The sequence below is a fragment of the Accipiter gentilis genome, chromosome 14 (assembly GCF_929443795.1).
Source record: "Accipiter gentilis chromosome 14, bAccGen1.1, whole genome shotgun sequence".
In the NCBI taxonomy this organism is placed as follows: domain Eukaryota; kingdom Metazoa; phylum Chordata; class Aves; order Accipitriformes; family Accipitridae; genus Astur; species Astur gentilis.
Window position 1 is genome coordinate 1,192,570 of NC_064893.1, and position 19,576 is coordinate 1,212,145.

The 19,576-nt window shown below is 42.6% G+C and overlaps 2 protein-coding genes across 3 annotated transcripts in view; both read right to left on the bottom strand.

The window, feature by feature from the left end:
- The window catches only part of ABHD5 (abhydrolase domain containing 5, lysophosphatidic acid acyltransferase), a 34,451-nt gene extending 29,239 nt beyond the window's left edge, over positions 1-5,212 (bottom strand). The window contains exon 1 of the mRNA XM_049817314.1: positions 5,040-5,212. Coding sequence (XP_049673271.1) covers positions 5,040-5,170 — 131 coding nt within the window. The 5' untranslated portion in view covers positions 5,171-5,212. The remainder of the gene's footprint in view (positions 1-5,039) is intronic.
- Positions 1-19,576, bottom strand: part of ZNRF2 (zinc and ring finger 2) — a 568,219-nt gene that overhangs the window by 23,001 nt on the left and 525,642 nt on the right. The gene's annotated exons all lie outside the window — the stretch shown is intronic.

Here is a 19,576-nt window from a genome sequence, read left to right on the forward strand (position 1 = left end):
TTTGATATACTCATTGCAATTTATTTTTTTTAAACTTTTTTTCCCGTAATGTTTGCCTATGGTTGCCAGCTGGGAAAAGCTGAACATTACTTTCTATCCCCTGTAGCGTTTAATCAAGCCTCTCACAGGGGCATTTGGACGAGATTCTTCCTTCTCCAGGGACAGGGACATGACCACCTTTTTTCTGCCACTGGAACGAGAAGATAGCCCCTATTATATTTTGCCATCTTTTCCCTCTCTCCCTTGAGTTTGTGTTGGGGGAGAAAAGAGATCTTCCCTAACGAACACAGACCTTCCCTTCCCAAATTCATACAAGGACAGGAAAACCATTAGAAACAATCCTATAAATGCCTGAAAACGTACTCATACATATACTTTCAGATGAGCACACAGATGTAACACAGAAGACATTAAGCACTGAAGCTATGAGCGACACAACTCTGCCAGGGAAAAAGACAAAATCAGAAAAGAGGAAGGAAACGTCCTTTAGCCATTTCCTACATGTGCTTACCACACTGCACTTAGGTCTCACTTGCTCTTTAAAAATGCAGGTTGTAGGTACCAGACCTGCTGTCAGTCGCCTGTGCTATATGAAAGGCCCTCCAGAAATAGTCTCCTTTCACAAAGAAAAGTAAGCAGGACCCTGCTTTCAGCAGTCTACCCACTCAGTTTGCTTTAAAACCTAGATGCTGTAATGAGCAAAAAATCAAGCAAATATTTTGAGTTGAGAGTGTCCCTTCATGCTGTAATATCATGCTTTAACATATCACTATGATATCCCCATGAACTGTACTACTAAGAGGCAGATGCAGGCTCTACTAAGCCTAATAAACTATTCCTCTTTTATTAAGCAAACAGCTCACTTCAAAACTGTATAAAGAATTCTGTCATACAAACAAGCTTGAAGGATAATGCAAAAATAATTGTGATTACTGGTGTTGCCATGTACCTTTTCACCTATTACACCAAGCCATTATTTTGGAGGATTACAGGCCACTTACAATCAATCTGGTGTAGGCTCGTAAGTGCAGATCCCTTAAAAATTTTGTTTTAAAGAAAGCTATTCCGCTTATCTCAGAGCAGGGAAAAACCCAGCATTCTGTTTTGGGGATTTTTTCTGTATATATACATACATTTAGTAGCTGCTATTCCTAGTTATATTACAAGCCATAAGTAGTCCTGCTGAATCCAGAGTGAGTGTAAGTGAATTCAATACTGGCAAAAGGCTTATGCTAGGCTGTTCACCTCACAGGCGGAAGTCTACATCTAAAACTTAGGCAGAGAAGGTCCAAGGCTGTGAAGAGGTTTGGAAATTGTTAGCAGGTGACATGTTAACCATGCAATCACTTCCATGATGAATACTGAGACATTTGTTTATTTATCTTCTCATTCAAAGTTAAGACAATGTAGTGAGTATCTTTCAGCTGAGATCTTCTAGAAAGTAACTAAGACACTATTCTGTTTTCACCAGGCTTTACACAGTTACCAGATTGCAACAAACTGAGTGTGTTGCATAACAAGTTGAGCCACACTATTTTTTTCAAAGCAGATAAAGTAAACTTTGTATTTATTCTTTCTATATACCTGTCACTAACAATTTAATCTAGGGTTTTGATGGTATATTGTACTCTTCCTCTCACTGCCAAGGAGTTTTAAATCAAAAAACATTTAACATATTTCACTTCTTTATAAATTTCCTCTGGGTACAGAGCTTTGCTCAACTTCAAAAGACGAAGAAATGCTAATTTTGACTATTGTTAGAAACAGACCAATAAAAACACAAACAACTTGGAGCACTAGCATTTCATCAAAGCTAATGCACTTTCTGAATTCATGGAAAAGAAGGATGAGATTTTGTTCTTAGAAGTCTTTAATGAATTGGGGGGCTTACTCTGAAAGATTTCAGATGAAATGGCCTGATTGTTCAGAGGGCAGACACTGACAACATCCTGAAAATCAACCTGCTTTGAAAAGCTGAGTAAACCATGATGAGGAACTTGTCATAATCCTTTTGAAAATTTAGCTTATGATTCCTAACCCTATGTCCAGATCATCTAGTGTTACAATCCTGCAATCCTGACAGGCTACTGAAGCTGAGGGTACTTGGCACTGTCTCAGCAGCACTCAGTGCTCCACGTGATCAAACCAGACAGCTAATACAGTTCAGGCTAACATGCTGAATGAACATACAAACAAAACAGGTTGAGGCAGAACTATTTTAAGTCTCTTACTTAAAAAACCCATAAACCATCAAAAAGAGGCTTTACAAATGATGTGTATTTTATGAATGTGAATGGGTCAGAAAGAATACAGAACCAAGAAGGCGGCTAGTTTCAAATGGGTAACGTTGCAGAATGCAGAGGGGGTGGTGAGGAGATTATTTTGAAAAACTATTTTAAGCTTGAGGAAAGGAGGAGAGCACAGAGTTACAGAGCAGACAAAACTGCATAGCTCTTTGAAAGGGAAGCCTTTGAAGTTTATACTTGAAAAGAGAATAATGCTGTGTGTACATGGTGATAAAGTGTCGTGGTTTAACCCCAGCCACCAACTAAGCACCACGCAGCTGCTCACTCCCCCCTACCCCCCAGTGGGATGGGGGAGAAAATCAGGAAAAAAAGTAAAACTCATGGGCTGAGATAACGGATTAATGGAACAGAAAAGAAGAAACTAATAATGATAACGATAACACTAATAACACGACAACAGCAATAATAAAAGGATTGGAACGTACAAATGATGCGCAGTGCAATTGCTCACCACCCGCTGACCGACACCCAGCTAGTCCCTGAGCGGCGATTCCCCCTGCCCTCACTCCCCCCAGTTCCTAAACTAGATGTGACATCCCATGGTATGGAATACACCGTTGGCCAGTTTGGGTCAGGTGCCCTGGTTGTGTCCTGTGACAACTTCTTGTGCCCCTCCAGCTTTCTCGCTGGCTGGGCTTGAGAAGGTGAAAAATCCCTGACTTCAGACTTAGTACTACTGAGCAAAACCTGAAAACGTCAGTGTTATCATCATTCTTTGCATATTGAACTCAAAACATACCACTATACCAGCTACTAGGAAGACAGTTAACTCTACCCCCACTGAAACCAAGACATAATGGCGTAACAGGGAGTTTGGAAAAGATGGGTAGTCCAGTTCTGGTCAGATTGAGCTGGCAGAGCAGCAAAGTACGTAAGATGAAATACCAAAGCCAGAAGTTGGAAAAAGGACTAAAAAGAGAACAAGATGGAGAATGGAGGTAGTTTTGAAACGTAACAGAACAGACATGTAACATGTCAATATGCAAACAGTAACATCCTTGATATGAAGTCATGAATGCACAGCATGATTTTCATGCAAGTAGCTGAAGAATTTTAAGTGGAATTTCTCAAAATAACACAAGACTTAATTATGAGAGAAGGGAGATGGGAGAAGAACAGGCAATAAATGAGTTTTTGAGGGCCAGGCAATCAACAATGAGATACACCACCTGATATTTATAGGATGGAGAAATAGGAAAAATTCATGTAAACAGTGCATACAAAGCACATTTACACACCTGACAGAGGGTATAAAGCACATGTATAATGAGAGCACAGCTAGATATCTCCTGATAAGAGCATTTTTTGGACTAGGACCATAAAATATGATGGAACAAACTGGGAGGTAAGTGACCAGCAGACGTATTAAGTATGTTTGGTGAACAGACTCAGAGACAGGATGACTGTATTATTCTATTGTGGGATAGAGGAGGGCAGACAATATATTTGGGGGCAATGGAAGGGTAGAAGAACAAGTCTGTACTGGAAGCTAAGTGTACAACGAGAAATAAAACATACACTGAAAGACAAGGCATGAGGAGGCGTACACGAGTAAAGAATATGTCAATGGAAGAAGTACAGACCACCGATTAATTATTTGATTATTACGGAACCATTTGAATATACACAGAAAAAAGATACAGTGCGGAACTATGTAATTTAAGGCAGAAGGGTGATTAATAGCTATAATGAAGTCAGATATCGAGGGTGTAAGTAGTTACCACCAAGTATTAGGGATACATGTTAAGAACGGGGACAGGATAATTTATGCCAGAGGAGTTATTTTGGTAGATGTGAATGCCTTGGGATAGTGAAAGGAAAAAGGTTAGCAGAGCTAGCTGGAGATGAGGTAGGCATACAATACTAGAAAAGGGAAAAGTTAGAGCAACAGCATATATATGTTCGCAATTAAAAGATGTGCTCTCATCTCCTACTTGCATCAAGCATTACACAGAAGAATGGCGATACAACGGCAGCGGGGCTGACAAGCCTTACTGTCTGCCTGACGCCTAAACAAAGGTATAGAACGGGCAGAATGAGAAGATGGGATATCTGTACGTACTGGTAAAGGTGCAAAGGCGCACAAAAGCACGGGGCAGCAGCACGTACAGACGTGTGCGTACCAGACTCCAGGGCGCAAGGGAAGGGTGGATGACAGTACGAGTGCGTACATGCGCCGAAGCAAAGGCGACGGTGACATGTGTACGTATACATGTAAGCAGCTGTGCGGTTACAACCGCTGGCCAGGCACCGCCAAGCTCGCCTGCAGAAGGTGAAGCGGCAGGGCACGGGCACGGGGCTGGTGGCAAACTCGCCCGGGAGGGCGCCTGCCCGTGCGAGGACCCATCTATACCCATGGGAGGGAGGAAGCCACAGCAGGAGGGCGGTCTGTGAGGCAGGGAAAATGGCAGACAGCGTGCCCGTAGGCCGAGGGAGCACACCACAGGCGATGCAGGAGCGCACGGGGGCAGGCGGGGCGGCCGCACCGGAGGCGCTGCGCGGCGGGGAGCCGGCAGGCGGCTCAGGAGGCGGGAGCCCACGCCGGCCTCCTAGCAGCGTAGCTGCTTGCTCGGGCTGCGGCGAGACAGGCCAGCGGCCGGGGGGAGGCGGGCAAGCAGGGCCTAGAGCGGCAGGGTACGGCCGGGGTCCCCCTTACATCGCCCCCCCCCCCCCCCCCCCCCGCCGCGGGCACCTACGGGGAGGACGACGGTCACCCCGGGCCGCTCCACTCACCCTTCGCTGGAGGTCTCCTCCTCGGCCATGGCGGCGGCGCGGCGGCCGGGAGCTGGCAGCGGAGGCGGGGGGGCAGCGGCGGCCGGCAGAGCAGCGACGGACAGCGCGACGGCGGCGGCGGCACCGGCCATCACGGGCTCCTCCTTCCCGCCCGCCTGCCCGGCGCCTGCGTCATCCCCCGCGGCGGCCGCCCACACCACAGAGCGGAGCGGCCGCCGGCGGCCAGAGCGCCGTCGCGCGCGGCCGCGGAGGGCCCCGCTGCCAGGGGGCGGTGGCGGTGGGCGCCCGCCCGGCGGCGGCGGCGGCGTGTGGGCGCGGGTCAGGGTCCCCCTGAGAGGGGAGGGGGCCCCGGGCGCTCGGCGGTGGCCTCGCTAGAGTAAGGCTGCAGGGATTCTGCTCATAGGCCCTGTGTCCCCCCGCCTGGTCCCGAGGTAGCCGCCGGGGCCGCCCGCCCGTGAAGCGGGGCCGCGGCTCCCCGGCCAGGTAGAGGGTGAGGTCCGGCCGGGCCTAGTGCTCTGCGGCGGGCGGCTCGGCTCGGCTCGGCTCGGCTTGGCTCGGCTCTGCCCTGCCAGCCCTGTGCGCCCTGCGCCTGGGCCCGGTGCGAGTCCGCCTGTGTTGAGCGAGCGTCTTTCCCACCGCACTTGCCTTCCCCGCTGTGTGACTCGCGTACAGGGTAACGGCCGGCTGGGGGGGCCGAACAGCCGGCAGCTACCTCGGGGTGGGAGCACAGCCTCCGTGCCAGCACACGGCTGACAGGTGAAGCAGGAGAGGGAGCAGAACCCAAATGAAAGTCTCGGCCCCTCCACAAACGAAGATCCTTTGCCAGCTTGCTCAGCAGGGCCCGCAGAGACGGCAGCAATGGTCGTCAGCACTAGGTTTTCAGGTTGGTCCTCTGTGTTTGTTTTTACACATAAGAAGCAAATTAGGAGCTCTGGATGTAACTTAAGTATTACTTGTCCCTAAGACGGTGACGAGTAGAACGCCCACTGTGATTTTCGTTTTCAGGTGTTTCAAAAGTCTTAAGCGCAGCCATGCCTGTGGGGAGGAGGACGCTTGGGAAAGGGCTGTGCTTGTTTTAGGCAGCATTTAGCCTCATCATATAGGTAGTGTTGTTATTCAGCTGCGTAAGAACTGCATTCGTGTTGAACAAACCTTAACTGAAATAAAGCAGCAAGGTGCAGTGAGTGGAAGGAGTGGTAAGAAGTTTTTAAGTCTTGCATTTCTTCTGAATTTTGCCACTGAGCTGAAGGACTTCAGAAAAACAGAAGATTGATTACCATTTCTTTTGGTTTCTGAAATCCTTTGATAGAAGGCATAAGGTTAATTTGGTAATAGCTGGCTCTCTTTATTGAATTAGTTTAATGTCATTCTCTTTAATAAGAGGTATGTTACCCAATGTTGCTATTATAAGCCAGAATTTTATCTTCAGATCCCATCATCTAACATAGATAAGCTTAAAATAGACTTTCCTCTCTCACAGTGATAAAATTAAAAAAAAAAAACAACAGATGCCTGTTCACTTTGTTGTATCCTTGCAGCTTCCTTTGTTAGCCAGGGCAAACATCTTTTCCTGCTAGCATCAGAAGAAAAAGCAAGTTCCCTTTGCTGGGAGGAGAAAAGCAATCCAGCTGAACTCACAGATCCCCCTTGTTCTGGACTGAGATATAAATAAAAAAAAAGAAAATAATCAATCTCCATGCTAGAGAAAGACTCCAGATGACACTACAAAAGTTTGAGTGTCAGAGCCATCTTGCTTACTCTGGATTTCACATAATGGCTTTCACACTATCTATGTTAGAGGCCAGTTCACAGTAACTGTCATTGTTCTTAGCTGTTTAACATTTGGGGTTGTATTATTGTCTATGTCAATGTTCTTCAAATACACCGAATTTCTATATTATATGTACTATGCTTGTGATCCTACTTTTGACCCAACAGAAGTAGCTACATGTCAGCCAGAGCTTGTGACTTAATAAAGCACGAAAAGAGAGCAATAGTGTTTATCACCCACATTTTTTATAACGACCCACTTAGTAAGCTACTTCTCCAAACTGCATCACAAATAGCTTGCTAAAATCAGTCTGAGAAAAACTGTAGAGAAGGTTGCACTGGCCAAGTATGTACAGACTGAGGGGGAAAAGGTTGTTTATGCTTGTTATTTATAAGAAAGTGATAAAAAGGGCAGCTTGATGAAAGTAACATCATATATTATGCCTATTCTGATTTGGTGGCAACAACTAAGATGGCACCCCAGCTCATGAGCAAAGGGGCTCCCACCAGTTGCATCCTTGTGGTATTTCAGCAAGCATGTAGTTGACTACCATACAGCCTCTGCAGGCCCTTTGCTTCTTGCTCCTACAAAGTCTCCTCCTCTAAGTGTAAGTCTCCTCCTCTACATGTTCTCCATCTTTTAGTTCAGGCATAAGTTCCAGCCGAGAATTTGAGCCTTGCCTCCCAGGTAGCCCAGGTTGAAAAGGAGAGCCACCTTATTTTGGCATTTTGTGGGGACTTGGAATAACGAGGAAAAAGCAGAATAAAACTGATTGGTTTCTGCAAATGAACTTGTTCATGATGGCAAGAGGACCTTGAAGCCATCATAGGATGTCCCTGGGAGCTCCTATCCATGCCTTGCTGTCACTGGAGGACTTAGCTTATCTGTCATGCCGCTTCAGGGGAGAAGCCTAATATTTGTCACCTGCCTCAGAGACTGGAGCTGCAGGTGTTGGAGCTAGCTGTGGCTAAGCCTGAGTGGAAGTCCAAATGGGGCTGGAGGACTGACAGTTCTCGGGATGTGTAAATGAGGAAGTCTGCCCACAGTCCTGTTATCTGTGTTCCTCTGAGAAGAGCTCTTAGTGTTGCTGAGGTGGGGGAGGAATCCTGACATCAACTGAGCCTCTGCTGCCTGGTTCTGGACCTCAGTACTATGGCAGTCTGACAGCTGCATATTTCAGCCTTGGATCAGTCAGTGAAGAAAAGAAAATTCATAACCATGTCAGTCTTTGGTAGAATCTGGGCATTCATATTACTGGGCACTCTTAGACCCCAGTGGTCTACAGGGGCACTGCAGCCCCACAGGCAGCTTGTTCAACTTTTTATCCGTCTTACTGCTTCGTAGACTCTGTCACAGTGCTCCCCTGCAAACTGGAGTGGCAGTTTGAGACCAATGGCAGCATGCTTGTTGTGCTCCTAGTGTGACTGCTCCATGTTATCCTGTTTCCTAGACATATGTGGGTGTGGGAAAAGAGTTTAAAATCAGTGTAGGTTGACCAGGAAGCATTCAACTACTTGGAGGTCCTCTTCCGCTTTAATTTTGCCAACATCTTCCAATCAACATGTCTCTGCCTCTGGTGAGCATAAGGAGGCTATTTTTACAGATACCCAAAGTCCTGGAAGCTGCAAGGGATGTTGGTGACATGGGAGACCTTCCTTGAAGCAAGGCTAGTGTTTTGCTGTGGTCCTTGTGCCTGAGGCCTGCCCTGCATAGGGAAACAATCTCTCTCAGCCTCTTCTCCTTTCACGTTCCTGCTGTGCAGGAGGGCAAGCTTTCTTGTGCCTCTTCCAAGATTAATGTCTGATCCTGCTCTGGGAGCAGGCTCTCTGTGGACTGGGAAACCTGTGACATTGTGACTGTGACTGTGAGGGGACAGTCCTGGCAATAATGGCTGGGGCAAACCAGAGTCTTTGTGAGCCTGGCACTTGAACACATGAGGTGCAGTTGAGGAGAGTTGTGAGAAAAGTTTTTCTGGTTACTTCACCAGGGTCATGTCATGTAAGCACAGTAAATAGCAGTCCTGACTGAGTTACTGTTTACAACATCTCAGAGTGGGGTTTGCATTCAGAGCCCCTATAGCACCATTTTGAAACTGTGACCAGCTGCGGTAGGAAGTTGGGTAACTGTGTGCAAGGGTCAGCTATGGGGAGGCCAGGAGAAGTTTAAGGGCTCCGACAAGCGAGTGAACTGCAGAGGGGAGCCTAGATACATCTTTATTAACATATCCGTATCAGCCACAGCTGAGGTCATGACAGGCTGTGTTGCTAGCCAGAACTTCAATCTTGTCATACTCGGCTATTCCAGAGTATATGATTCACATGTGATTAACCTGAAATTCCCTCTGGATACAGGAGTGGCTAGGGAGAGACAAGGTCTCATGTTTTCAGGTGGGTGGAAGGCTGCTCCCATCAAGGGTACTGTGACTGTGTCTTCCTGGGTCATGTGTGCTAGCTGTGAGAACCCACGCCGATGAGACATTCAGCTGCATGAGACAGCTGGGTCCCTGTGCCACAACCTTCTGTTTTCTCTTCCTTAGCTGTGAATGTGAATACCTACATGAACACACAAGTTGGAGACAGGCTTTCTGGAGAAGTCCACAGAGCAATGAGGTTATTCTAGTTTTGATTACAAACAATAAGAAGCAACTAGCTGAAAAGGTCAGGGTAAACATTAGATGAGACTGTCCATGAGATAGCAGAGTTAGTGATCTGCAGGACCAGAATGAAGAGTAGGATCAACATGAACCCCATGAAAGCCAGGAAGGCAGCCTTCAGTGAACTTGGAGGAGAGGAAGGCAGGGGTCCCCGGGAAGCTTGTATAACAGGTAAATGGAAAAGAAAGAGTGAATTCACAGGTGTTGCTAATATTAAGAGCACAAATACAGGTTCTAATTGTGAAGTAAATTCAGCAACTGTAGTTAGGAAACCAGCTTGGCTAAATCAGTCAAACTGAAGAAACAAACCTATAGGGAAGGAGAAAGCAGGCTAAGCTGTTAGGGCTGAGAATAAAAGTGTAACAGAAGCATGTAGGAACAAAATCAGAAAGACACAAGCATGAAATGAAATGCAACTAGCAAGCAAAATAAAAAACCCACATCACTCTAGAAACCCACTAATTGTATGAGGTAGAAAGGGTTCTCTTAACAGTAAAGTGAGAAAACTAAAAGGTGTCAGGAAGGCAGTATCTTCTAGACTTTACTACAAAAGATCAGTAAAATAAGGAAACTAATGCATTAGCCTCAGTTAAGAAAAGGGTGGAATATTTAAGGCAGGTATTTTCAAACTGACCTCAAGTCTCTCTCTAACTTCATCGTAGTGTATTTAAAGATCTTGCTAACAGAATCTGAGTGACAATAATCAGTGTCTTTGACAAGTTATGGATGTTAGGAAGGATAGAGGGAGGCTGTAAAGTGACAAGCATGGTGGAGGGGAGGGAGGAGGAAAAGGAGAAGGTATGGAATTATTGATTAAGCAAATTAATTTCAATTCCTAGAAAAATAGTGAAAAATATATTTGTACATTCCTGAAAAAGAACATAAGGATGAGTAACCATCAACAAGAAACCACATCTCAAAAATTTGGTTGCCTTTACAACAGCATGACATATCTTATGGAGAAGGGCTATAGATACAATGTCTTGATTTTCAGGTAACTTTTTATGTGATTTGCATAAGCAAATTAATAAAGTGTGTTCTACATTAATCTGCGGCTAGGTGTGTGCAAAGCTTGTGGGAAAACCAGAGTAACAGGGTGGTTCTCTATAAAAATGGAAATGTGTATCAAGTCAGATCACACAGATCCAGAACCTGGTGACCTGGATGAATGCTTATAAAATGGAAAATGCTTATTGAATTCACATATATGTTAGGCTGGGAAGGAGTAAGTATGCTGGAGGGCAGGGACAGAATAAAAAATGATCTTCAATTAGGAATATGAAAAAAATGGAAGCCAGTCAACCAAAACAGCTGCAGACGTAGGCAGGAATAATCAACTGGTAGGGAAAACTGGTTAGGTAGCAGTTCTGTACAATAGTAACTCAGGCTTTGAGTGGTCACAGACTGGCTGTGAGTCAACCGTGGCTTGTTATTGCAAAAAAAGGTAAGTGTCCTGCTGGGGTGTATTATGAGGATTAGAGTTTGCAAGACTTGGCAAGGAATTCTGCTTTGCTTAGCAGTTGTAAACCTTGTTCTGGATGTTGCACGTGAAGAAGGATGTGGACCACCTGGAGAGCAACCAGAATGTCAAGGGGCCTAGGGGAAATAGTGAATTATTAGGGAGGAATAAGATGAGTAGAAGAATGACAACAGTCCACAAATATGTGAGAAATTACTGATGAGATAGGAATGTTTTCTATGTCCACCAGGGGCAGAAATTGCAACCAGGATATTTTACATTGAACATTAGGACAAACATTTTTCAAGGGTAGAGGTACTGGAAAAAAGATTGCCAGTGGTATGATCAGGGTCTGTCATTGGGGTGTTTAAGAACAGGCTACATACATATCCTCCATAAACAGAAATTTGGTAGGTGTAGTGAGGCAGACTGGAGGCAGGGAGGCTGTCAGTAGGACTTTCTGAGGACTCGTCAGCCCTATGTTTCTATTGTTGCTAATGTCATAGAATCACAGAATCATAGAATGGTTTGGGTTGGAAGGCACCTTTAAAGGTCATCTAGTCCAATCCCCCTGCAAGGAGCAGGGACATCTTTCACTAGATCAGGTAGCTCAAAGCCTCATCCAACCTGATCTTAAACATTTCCAACGATGGGGCATTGCTTCTCTGGGCAACCTGTTCCAGTGTCTCACCACCCTCATCATAAAAAAATTCTTCCTTATATCAAATCTAAATCTACCCTTTTTCAGTTTGAAACCGTTGCCCCTTCTCCTATTGCTACAGGCCTTGGTAAAAAGTGGATCCTGTCCACCAGTACACACATTGTCCCCTCCCATGTCCTGGAGTCTATGCCATTCCACTTGATACTAGTTGAAGGTTTCAACTCCCAAAATCCTATTCATAATCCTGCTCCTAGTTAAGTTAATTTACCTATGAAACACAGTGCAACTTCTCTGGTGTAATCCTGACCTCATCCTAACCCTGTTGGTTGTAAATAAAAACTTGTGCAATGTTTTGGAGTTTTCTTTTTACATAAAACTACATCTCTTTTTTTAACCTTAAAACTTATGTTGTAATACACAGCTGGTCAACAGTCTCCAAACATCTGCCATGGGTAAATACAGGAAATGTCTTGTGGCTGTTGTACTTGATGTCTGGTAAGCGCCAAACCTGAGAATTTCCAGTCATTACTCTTGAGAAATAATTTCCTACTGCAGGCTTTTTTTGTTAAAAATATTCTTTTTAATACTCCTCTATACTTGAAATAAAATAATAAATTCTTAATGTTTTGAACCAGATTCATAAAAATAACTGATATTTTTCCAGCCATGTTAAGTCCCAGTTATTTATGTATACAACGTGTGTAAAAAATAATTACCTTTACTAGTAAAATCTTTTGCTTTGTGTGTGTGAAGACAATATTGAAAGTATTATTTAAAGTCAGTAAACATGTTTGGTTACAATTTTTTAATTGTTTATTCTTTTGAGAGAAATTGTTCTTTTGTTCTCTTTTAATAATCTTTAAGGTTCAATAAAGCAAAAAGAAATATTTCTTATTTGTACTGATCTTAGGCTGGTAGAAAGTAGTAGTAGTAAGTAGTAGAGTGGAAAATACTTCTGTCCTTGGAGTTTGGCCTTTTTGACATAAAGATCACTTTTGTAAGGCAATGTCAAGATGAGTAACTGCTTAAACTCAGTTTAAAAGTACTTCTTTTTTTCCCCCACTTTGTAGCCTCTGTCACTGGCCAGATTCAGCCTTGCGAGCTTTTTTTTTTAAATTAGGGAATGCAGTGACAGAGAACCCAGTTATGTCTATGGTGCAGTTTTTATTTGCAAGAAATTGTACACAAAGTGCTATTTCCCTGAAAAGAGGGGGAAGCAAACAACATGAGGCACTTTGCTTACAGTTTGTTCTTTTGATTTTCTCTTGGTGAAACACAACTGTTGCTTCTCTTGCTCTCTGTGGCTTTTTTGCTGTTTGCTTGCTGGGTGCAGATGATACACAGATACACACTGTCCTTCCAAACCACACTCAACCTTTGCATTTGCATTGAAACCACAGTGCTACCCTTTATACCGCATATTAGTTCCTACCCCAGCCTTGTCACACTTGTCCGGATTTCAGCCAGCATTTTTTACTGTGTCAGTTATTGATAACTAAAGGCAAATTTAGCATGATTTCTTAAGTCTGTTCTGCCCACTGTTTTCAGCAGTGCTCACAGAGCAAAGTCAATGGCTACTCCCAGAGACAGCAAATCTACAGGATGAATTTATTTTAAAAATTAAATATGTATTTATGTAATCTCAGTGTTCAAAGTGCTGCAGTAAATGACAACATGTATGCTGCATTTGTGTCTTTTTTTCCTTCCAGATGAAAATATGCTATCACTTCTGGGGGAAAAAGGCTCTTTCTCCCACTGGTGTTTCCCACAGGACTTCAGGAGAGGGCTGGCTTTGGAACTGCTGCTTCTCATAGCAACAGAATGGTGCTGAACTGTTGTTGTGAGAGGCAGGAACCCCCGAAGCACAGCTCCAGTTGAGTCTTGAGCTAAGTAGGAGGAAAGGACAAGTGACCCTGCTGCTCACAGAGGCAGCCCTTTCCTTTCCTGGACGTTGTGAGTCTCTTAGTTCCAGCTGAGGTCCTAATTCAGCTGTCCTGCAGCTACAATCTATCACAGCTGCATGATCTGCCTCCATGTTGGGCAGGGAGTGCTCATGGAATTCAGAACTTGTCCAAAAGTAGGAAATCCTGCAGTTCAGCAGTGGAAGAAAAGGTTCCTGTGAACAGCATCGGAAGTGGCAGAAACTCCACTATTGCGACAAATGCCATCCATGAGCATTCAAGGATTTAACAAGACAGTCCCTGAAATGGAGTAAAAATCTTTCGGGGAGGAAGAGAGTATAATTTTTTTCCTAACTGGTTGAGGAACAGAGTTATTCTTTCAGTGTTACCACATCTGCGCCTAAAGACAGCTCGCTGTCACTCACACCTCCCGATAAGCTCCTTGGTGAACAAGTTCTTCAGCTGAACTGACTAGATCCAGATGGGATGCCAACGGCAGCTGTGGTCACACCTTTTCATGAAATCAAGCATATGATTCTGTGTGATGTAGGGTTTTGTCATTGACCTAATTAGGATCAAAAGCAAATCCTAATGGCTGCCTGCAAGACCCTGTGATGTCAGTAAAAGTTTCGCCATTGTACTTTTGTACCAATTTCTTAACACATCATGACTTCCATCTCCATGTGGACAGAGACCCAATCAACTAGAGCTCTTATCAAGCTTCTGGGATAAAGCTGATCAAAAATAAAATCCTGGAACAAAATCTGCTTTGAGTTATTTTATGTTTCACACAAATTTAACTCTATTAATTGTCATGGAATTTCTCTTCAGTTGCACTGTTGCAACCAAGTGCAGAGCTTTTGCCTCAAATGTCTCCCAGCTTCAGAAAATGTTCTGATCAGGAATCTTTTAATGTATTTCATTCTTCTTGATGCTGAAGTTGTTTCACTAACCCTTCTTTATCTTTGCTGCTGAATATACATTTGATTACTAAATTTAGTGCTTCTCTTCACATGACCTATTTCTTTTGAGTCTTAATGCTGTTGCTTGGATACGCTTCTCTCTTCTAAGTGAGGCACTTGGTTTCTTCTTGCTTTTTTCTGTGCTTTGGGCAATACAAATGGATTGTTATTGAATATTTTTTCAGGTTTTTAAATGTATTTGGTTTGTCTGGCACCTTGGTTTCAGGAGAACTTTTGTCTTTGCAGATCTGTCTTTTTATGTATAGTATATCCTGTGTAATGTTGAATAGCTTGCTATTGCTTTTCTTCACAATCAGTTACAAAAATGACACTGTTATATTGAGTAAAGGCCAATCACTATATAACTTATGGGAATACAAATATTTACAGATAAACAGGGAGATATATTCAGTTTCCTTTTTGTATGTGTACTGTAGCTGCAAGTTAATTTCTGAAGCACCTTACATGAATTAATCTTTTTGTTTTAGTCCTGGGCTATTAAAGTATACAACAGGAATAAACTAAAGCACTTTAATTTGGGCTGAAGTATTCTTACTCCTGTACAGAGTTTTGCTTATACCAAAACAAAAAAAAGTCTTTTGAAAAAGGTATAGTAGACTAGCACAAGAAAAAGTTGAAGGAAGGCTGGCAGAGACTTTCAGAGGTAGAGAATAACTACCATGGGTGGAGATGGTAAATAGGTTAGAATTCTTGGCCTAGAAGAGTGATGATGGAAAGCAGCACAGGAAAAATCTTCAAAGCAATGAATGGTGTGGAAAGGTAAACAAGAAGCAAGCATTCACATAATCTCACAATGCAAGAATTAGGACCATCCTGTGAATCATATAACAGATGAAAAAAAATCAGATGGAAGTACTTTTTTATGTGACAGAAATAGTGGAATATGATGCTGTTGGAGACTGAGGAGCCAGTACTATAAAAAAAGTGAGTAGGCAAGGAAATGGAAGGTGTCTGTTGCCATTGAAGATAGTGGCCAGATACAAACCCCATCTTAATCCTTTGGCCACTGATTGCTGGAAGCTGAAAAAATGTGCAACAGGAAGGTTCAGAGCATGTTGCTAGATTTTTGTATGGGTTACATTCTGATATATGTAATGTGCTGTCTGGCCTATGCTGCTGCATCTTCACTGCTACTTGTACCTGTGCTAACTGGATTAAAGATAGCATACATATACCTCCCTGTGCTACAGGTACCTATTGATTGTGCTGTGTAGGGTGTTTTGGACATGTAGAGCAATTCTGAGAAGAACAGGAAAACTTTTAAAGTTTACCTTATCAAAACGTTCCATATGCTTACTGGTATGTGGCTACGCAGTCACACTGCCGTGAGTATTTAATACTGTATATTTTCTTTGTAGGCGCACCCAAAGTTTCATTATGGTTTGTACTGCTGGAGAAATAATAGAAATCAAGGAGTTAGAATTCTGTGAATAGAGCAGTAATTGATGGTGATGTGTTGTGGAAGCACATGCCTGAAATGAGTTAAGTACTTGGACTTTCCCTTTATTAACAGTATTACCAAATGTTACTTGTATGAAGACGTTACTGTAGGCTGTGTGAAAGAAAATTAATCATACGCTTTTTAACAATCAAAATGAGAACAACGTATATAATCATGTTCTTGATGGGTAACTTCTTGTGTAAAGAACTGTTGGCTTTTGAGGCTCATGCAGAATGCTGCTCTCTCAAGAAAAATAATAAAGTGCCCACCTAATTAGAGAAGCAAAAAGCTAAATAAGCTGCTTAAACATAGCTGTCTAGTACCATTTTACTTGCTATGTGGTATATCTCTCCTGTCCTCCAGCTGTTGCTTCAGAAAGCTGCAGATCTATCATCAGTCTTGTGGTGTATCTGCCAGCCCTTTGCAGATATCTTTGATACCCAAGGGTGTGTCAGATGGCACTAGATGATGCAGATGATCTCTGTGAGTGGCAGCTGAAAAGTCACCTGGGGGGGCTCTTGCTGACACTCCTTCAGGTAACAGAATTGTGGAGGGACCTATCTGGGGAACCAGTTCCTCACCTAGATGTGTCAGAGCATTGATGTACAGCCCCCAAAATATAAAAGTTTATACTTCAGTTACATGGGCTGAACTTAGTGGAGTCAATACAAATAAATCACATTAAAAAATCATGTATGTGTGAGTTATGCAAGAGCAGATTCCACACTGTATACAGTACAGTACTAGATACACTACTTTGATTAAATTTTTACTTGATTTTGGTATCTAGTGTGGAAGAAACTTTAATAAAGGTCAGTTAAATGCTAAGGTATTGTTTCTTCTGGTTTTCTAAGGAACTATAATTTCTTTACCATTTCCTCCTTATTCAAATATGTTCAGATGCTGTTGAAATGGTCCTGTACCAAGCATGTACATTTAAAATAGCAAATAAATGTATATGGCTTTTGAAATTAAAAAAACCAAATTGGTGAACTAACTTTAATATCCACTGCATCCCTCAGAGAGTTGAATAATGACTCATAGTGAATAAATCAACAATTAAATGTAACTACCCCATGACAAACAAATAATAATAAAAAAATAACAAAACAACCATTACAGATCTAGATAACAAAATCCAGGAAGATATTAATATCTAGAGTAATCTGCAAAATGTCCATCAATCAAAAAATCATTAAAATAATATTATACAAATAATACTACATCTTACCATAATAGCTCTGCATTTTTTTAATCAACGTTAACATTTTTAGCAAACTTATCATGTTGTTTTTCTTAGTATTTATCACACAACATTACTTTGTCATACAACAAAATGCCAGGAGTATACTGAGACCTCCTGAAAGGCCACTTAACTAAATGAGGCACAAATGTTGTCCATTGAAGGCAAAATGTCTTTCATCTTTGAATCTTAAAGTCCTCTTTAAAAATGTCAGAAAGGGATGTGTGTTTGATTATTTTGCTAATGATTAAGGAAAAATCCAAAGTATCTGATAACTCAGTATTGCTTCTTATTAACAGTTGCCTAAGGAAGGGATATAGAAAACCTAAGTATATGGACAACACATCTTTCTTCTGGCTAGATGATGCTGGTATCTACAGTCTTACAGCATGCTATGTCAGTGTTGCCAAGTGGATCATTACCTTCAGCGTGAGGTACTGTAATTACACCATCTAATATTGCCAATACTTATCCTAATTCTGCCAATCTCCCTGCTTTTAAGAATGTTAAATGCCCAGAATGTTTTAGATTTGAGTGTTTCAAACCTAGATTAGCATGAGTTTCAAACTTCTCTGAATTGATAAAGCTCTGCAGCTGCATACATTCTCAGTGGTTTCAGGGTACCCAACCATGTTAAGCAGGAACAGGCCCCGAGTAGCCTGTGCTGCCAGTTGTTGCACAGATCCATATTTCCAGACACACAAAGATCTTCATGTCCAGTAGGTCCTACCTATCTGGCACGTGGAGAACAATCTCTCTAAACACTGTTGTCATATACCACTAAGGGCAGCCTTTCATTCCCTTACCACCAGCTATTTGTGAGTGCCTGAGGGAGTGTCTTGACTGTGTGTGTTACTTGTGCGCTTACATAGGTGTGGTGACTACTTGTGGACACCTGAAACCATCTCACTTAGTCTGGAGGTGGGATTTCAATTCAGACAAGCTGGCTCAGCTGGGACACAGGACCAGCCCTGCTTCTTACTCTCACTTTTGTTAGTAAGCAGCCAGCTTCAGAGTAACAACATGAATGAGTGCTGACAGTCACACAGTATTTCCCAGCATTTCCAGTGTCCAGAAGAGCAGACAAGTTGTCTCACAGTTAAGTGAGAAAGAATCATCATAGATACTGTTGCAGGTGTGGATTTAAAAAAGCAATAGAGGATTTAATCCTCCCACACCTCAACATTAGCCCACACCACCTAGTGTACAGGAAACTGGTGCTATTAGTATAGCACTGCAGCTTTTCTCAGTCTTCAGTCCCATGTGCCTGGGAAGAAGCTGTGGCTGTCTCTAACGGCCAAGAAAAGTACGTCTCTCTGCCTGCACTGCTGGTCCACATCTTTGTGTGTCCAAGCCCAGGGCACCTGCCTACCTTATGTGACCTCTGAGGGAGTGTGTTCTTGCCACGTAGCTCGATATGGCCATAGTGTGCACCTCCAAAGCATGGCCCTACACAGAAGAGAGAAGCCTTCATCTGTCATCTTCATGTAGAGCCTCCATCCACCCCAATACTGCAGTAACACATAAAGCATTATGTTCCCATGAGTTCTAGGGCCTTACATGCAATACTAATGGGACTCACTGTGACTCACGCGCAGCTTTAAATACACCCACTCACACCCAGCCTGGACTAACTGAGTTTGTCTGTACCCAGACACCTGTCACTCTCATTAAATCTGAAGTGAACACAGACTCTTGGTTATATAACACAATACCAAAATACTATTTTATTTTTCCTGAAAAAGAAAGAAACCCCAAATGGAACTTGCATTCCATACTGTTTTCAATACATGACTTAGATCCCTCAGGAAAAAAGATTTTTAAGGGCAATATTAATTGTTAATCTTTTCTTGACTTTCACTTGACTTGACATTTGATATTAAGAATGGAGAATCCTTTTTTTAATTTAATGTTTTGCTTAGCTTATTTCACTGTAGTACTAGCACGAAGGAGCAGTCCCTTCTGATGCTTAAAATGGAGTAAATACTACACTCTTCTGCTCTTCCATCTTAACAAACACTAGACATTTGCTTCAGAAGGAACTAAATGAGGAGAACAGAAATAGGATTCCTGTTTTCTACCACACTGCATTTCTAATTGCTGATTGGAGATGATTTTCACTAAAATAAAGACTTTTTAAAATTAGGTTTGACACATCTGAGTGTGCTTCAAATCAGATTATAGAGTTATACACTACAGAAATAAAAGACAAATTTAATGACCTTGATAAAATCAAGGTTTTTCTGTACAGACTTATAGTACTAAATTTTAAGTGGGCCACTTGATACTAATAAAGATAATATACTAGTCTCTAATTAGTTAGAATTTATAGAAAATTTCTTTACATTTACAAACATTATGTCTCTGGTATTTCTGAATGTATGACTATAGCAGGCAGGTCAGTTTAAACATTTTTTTCAGTTTC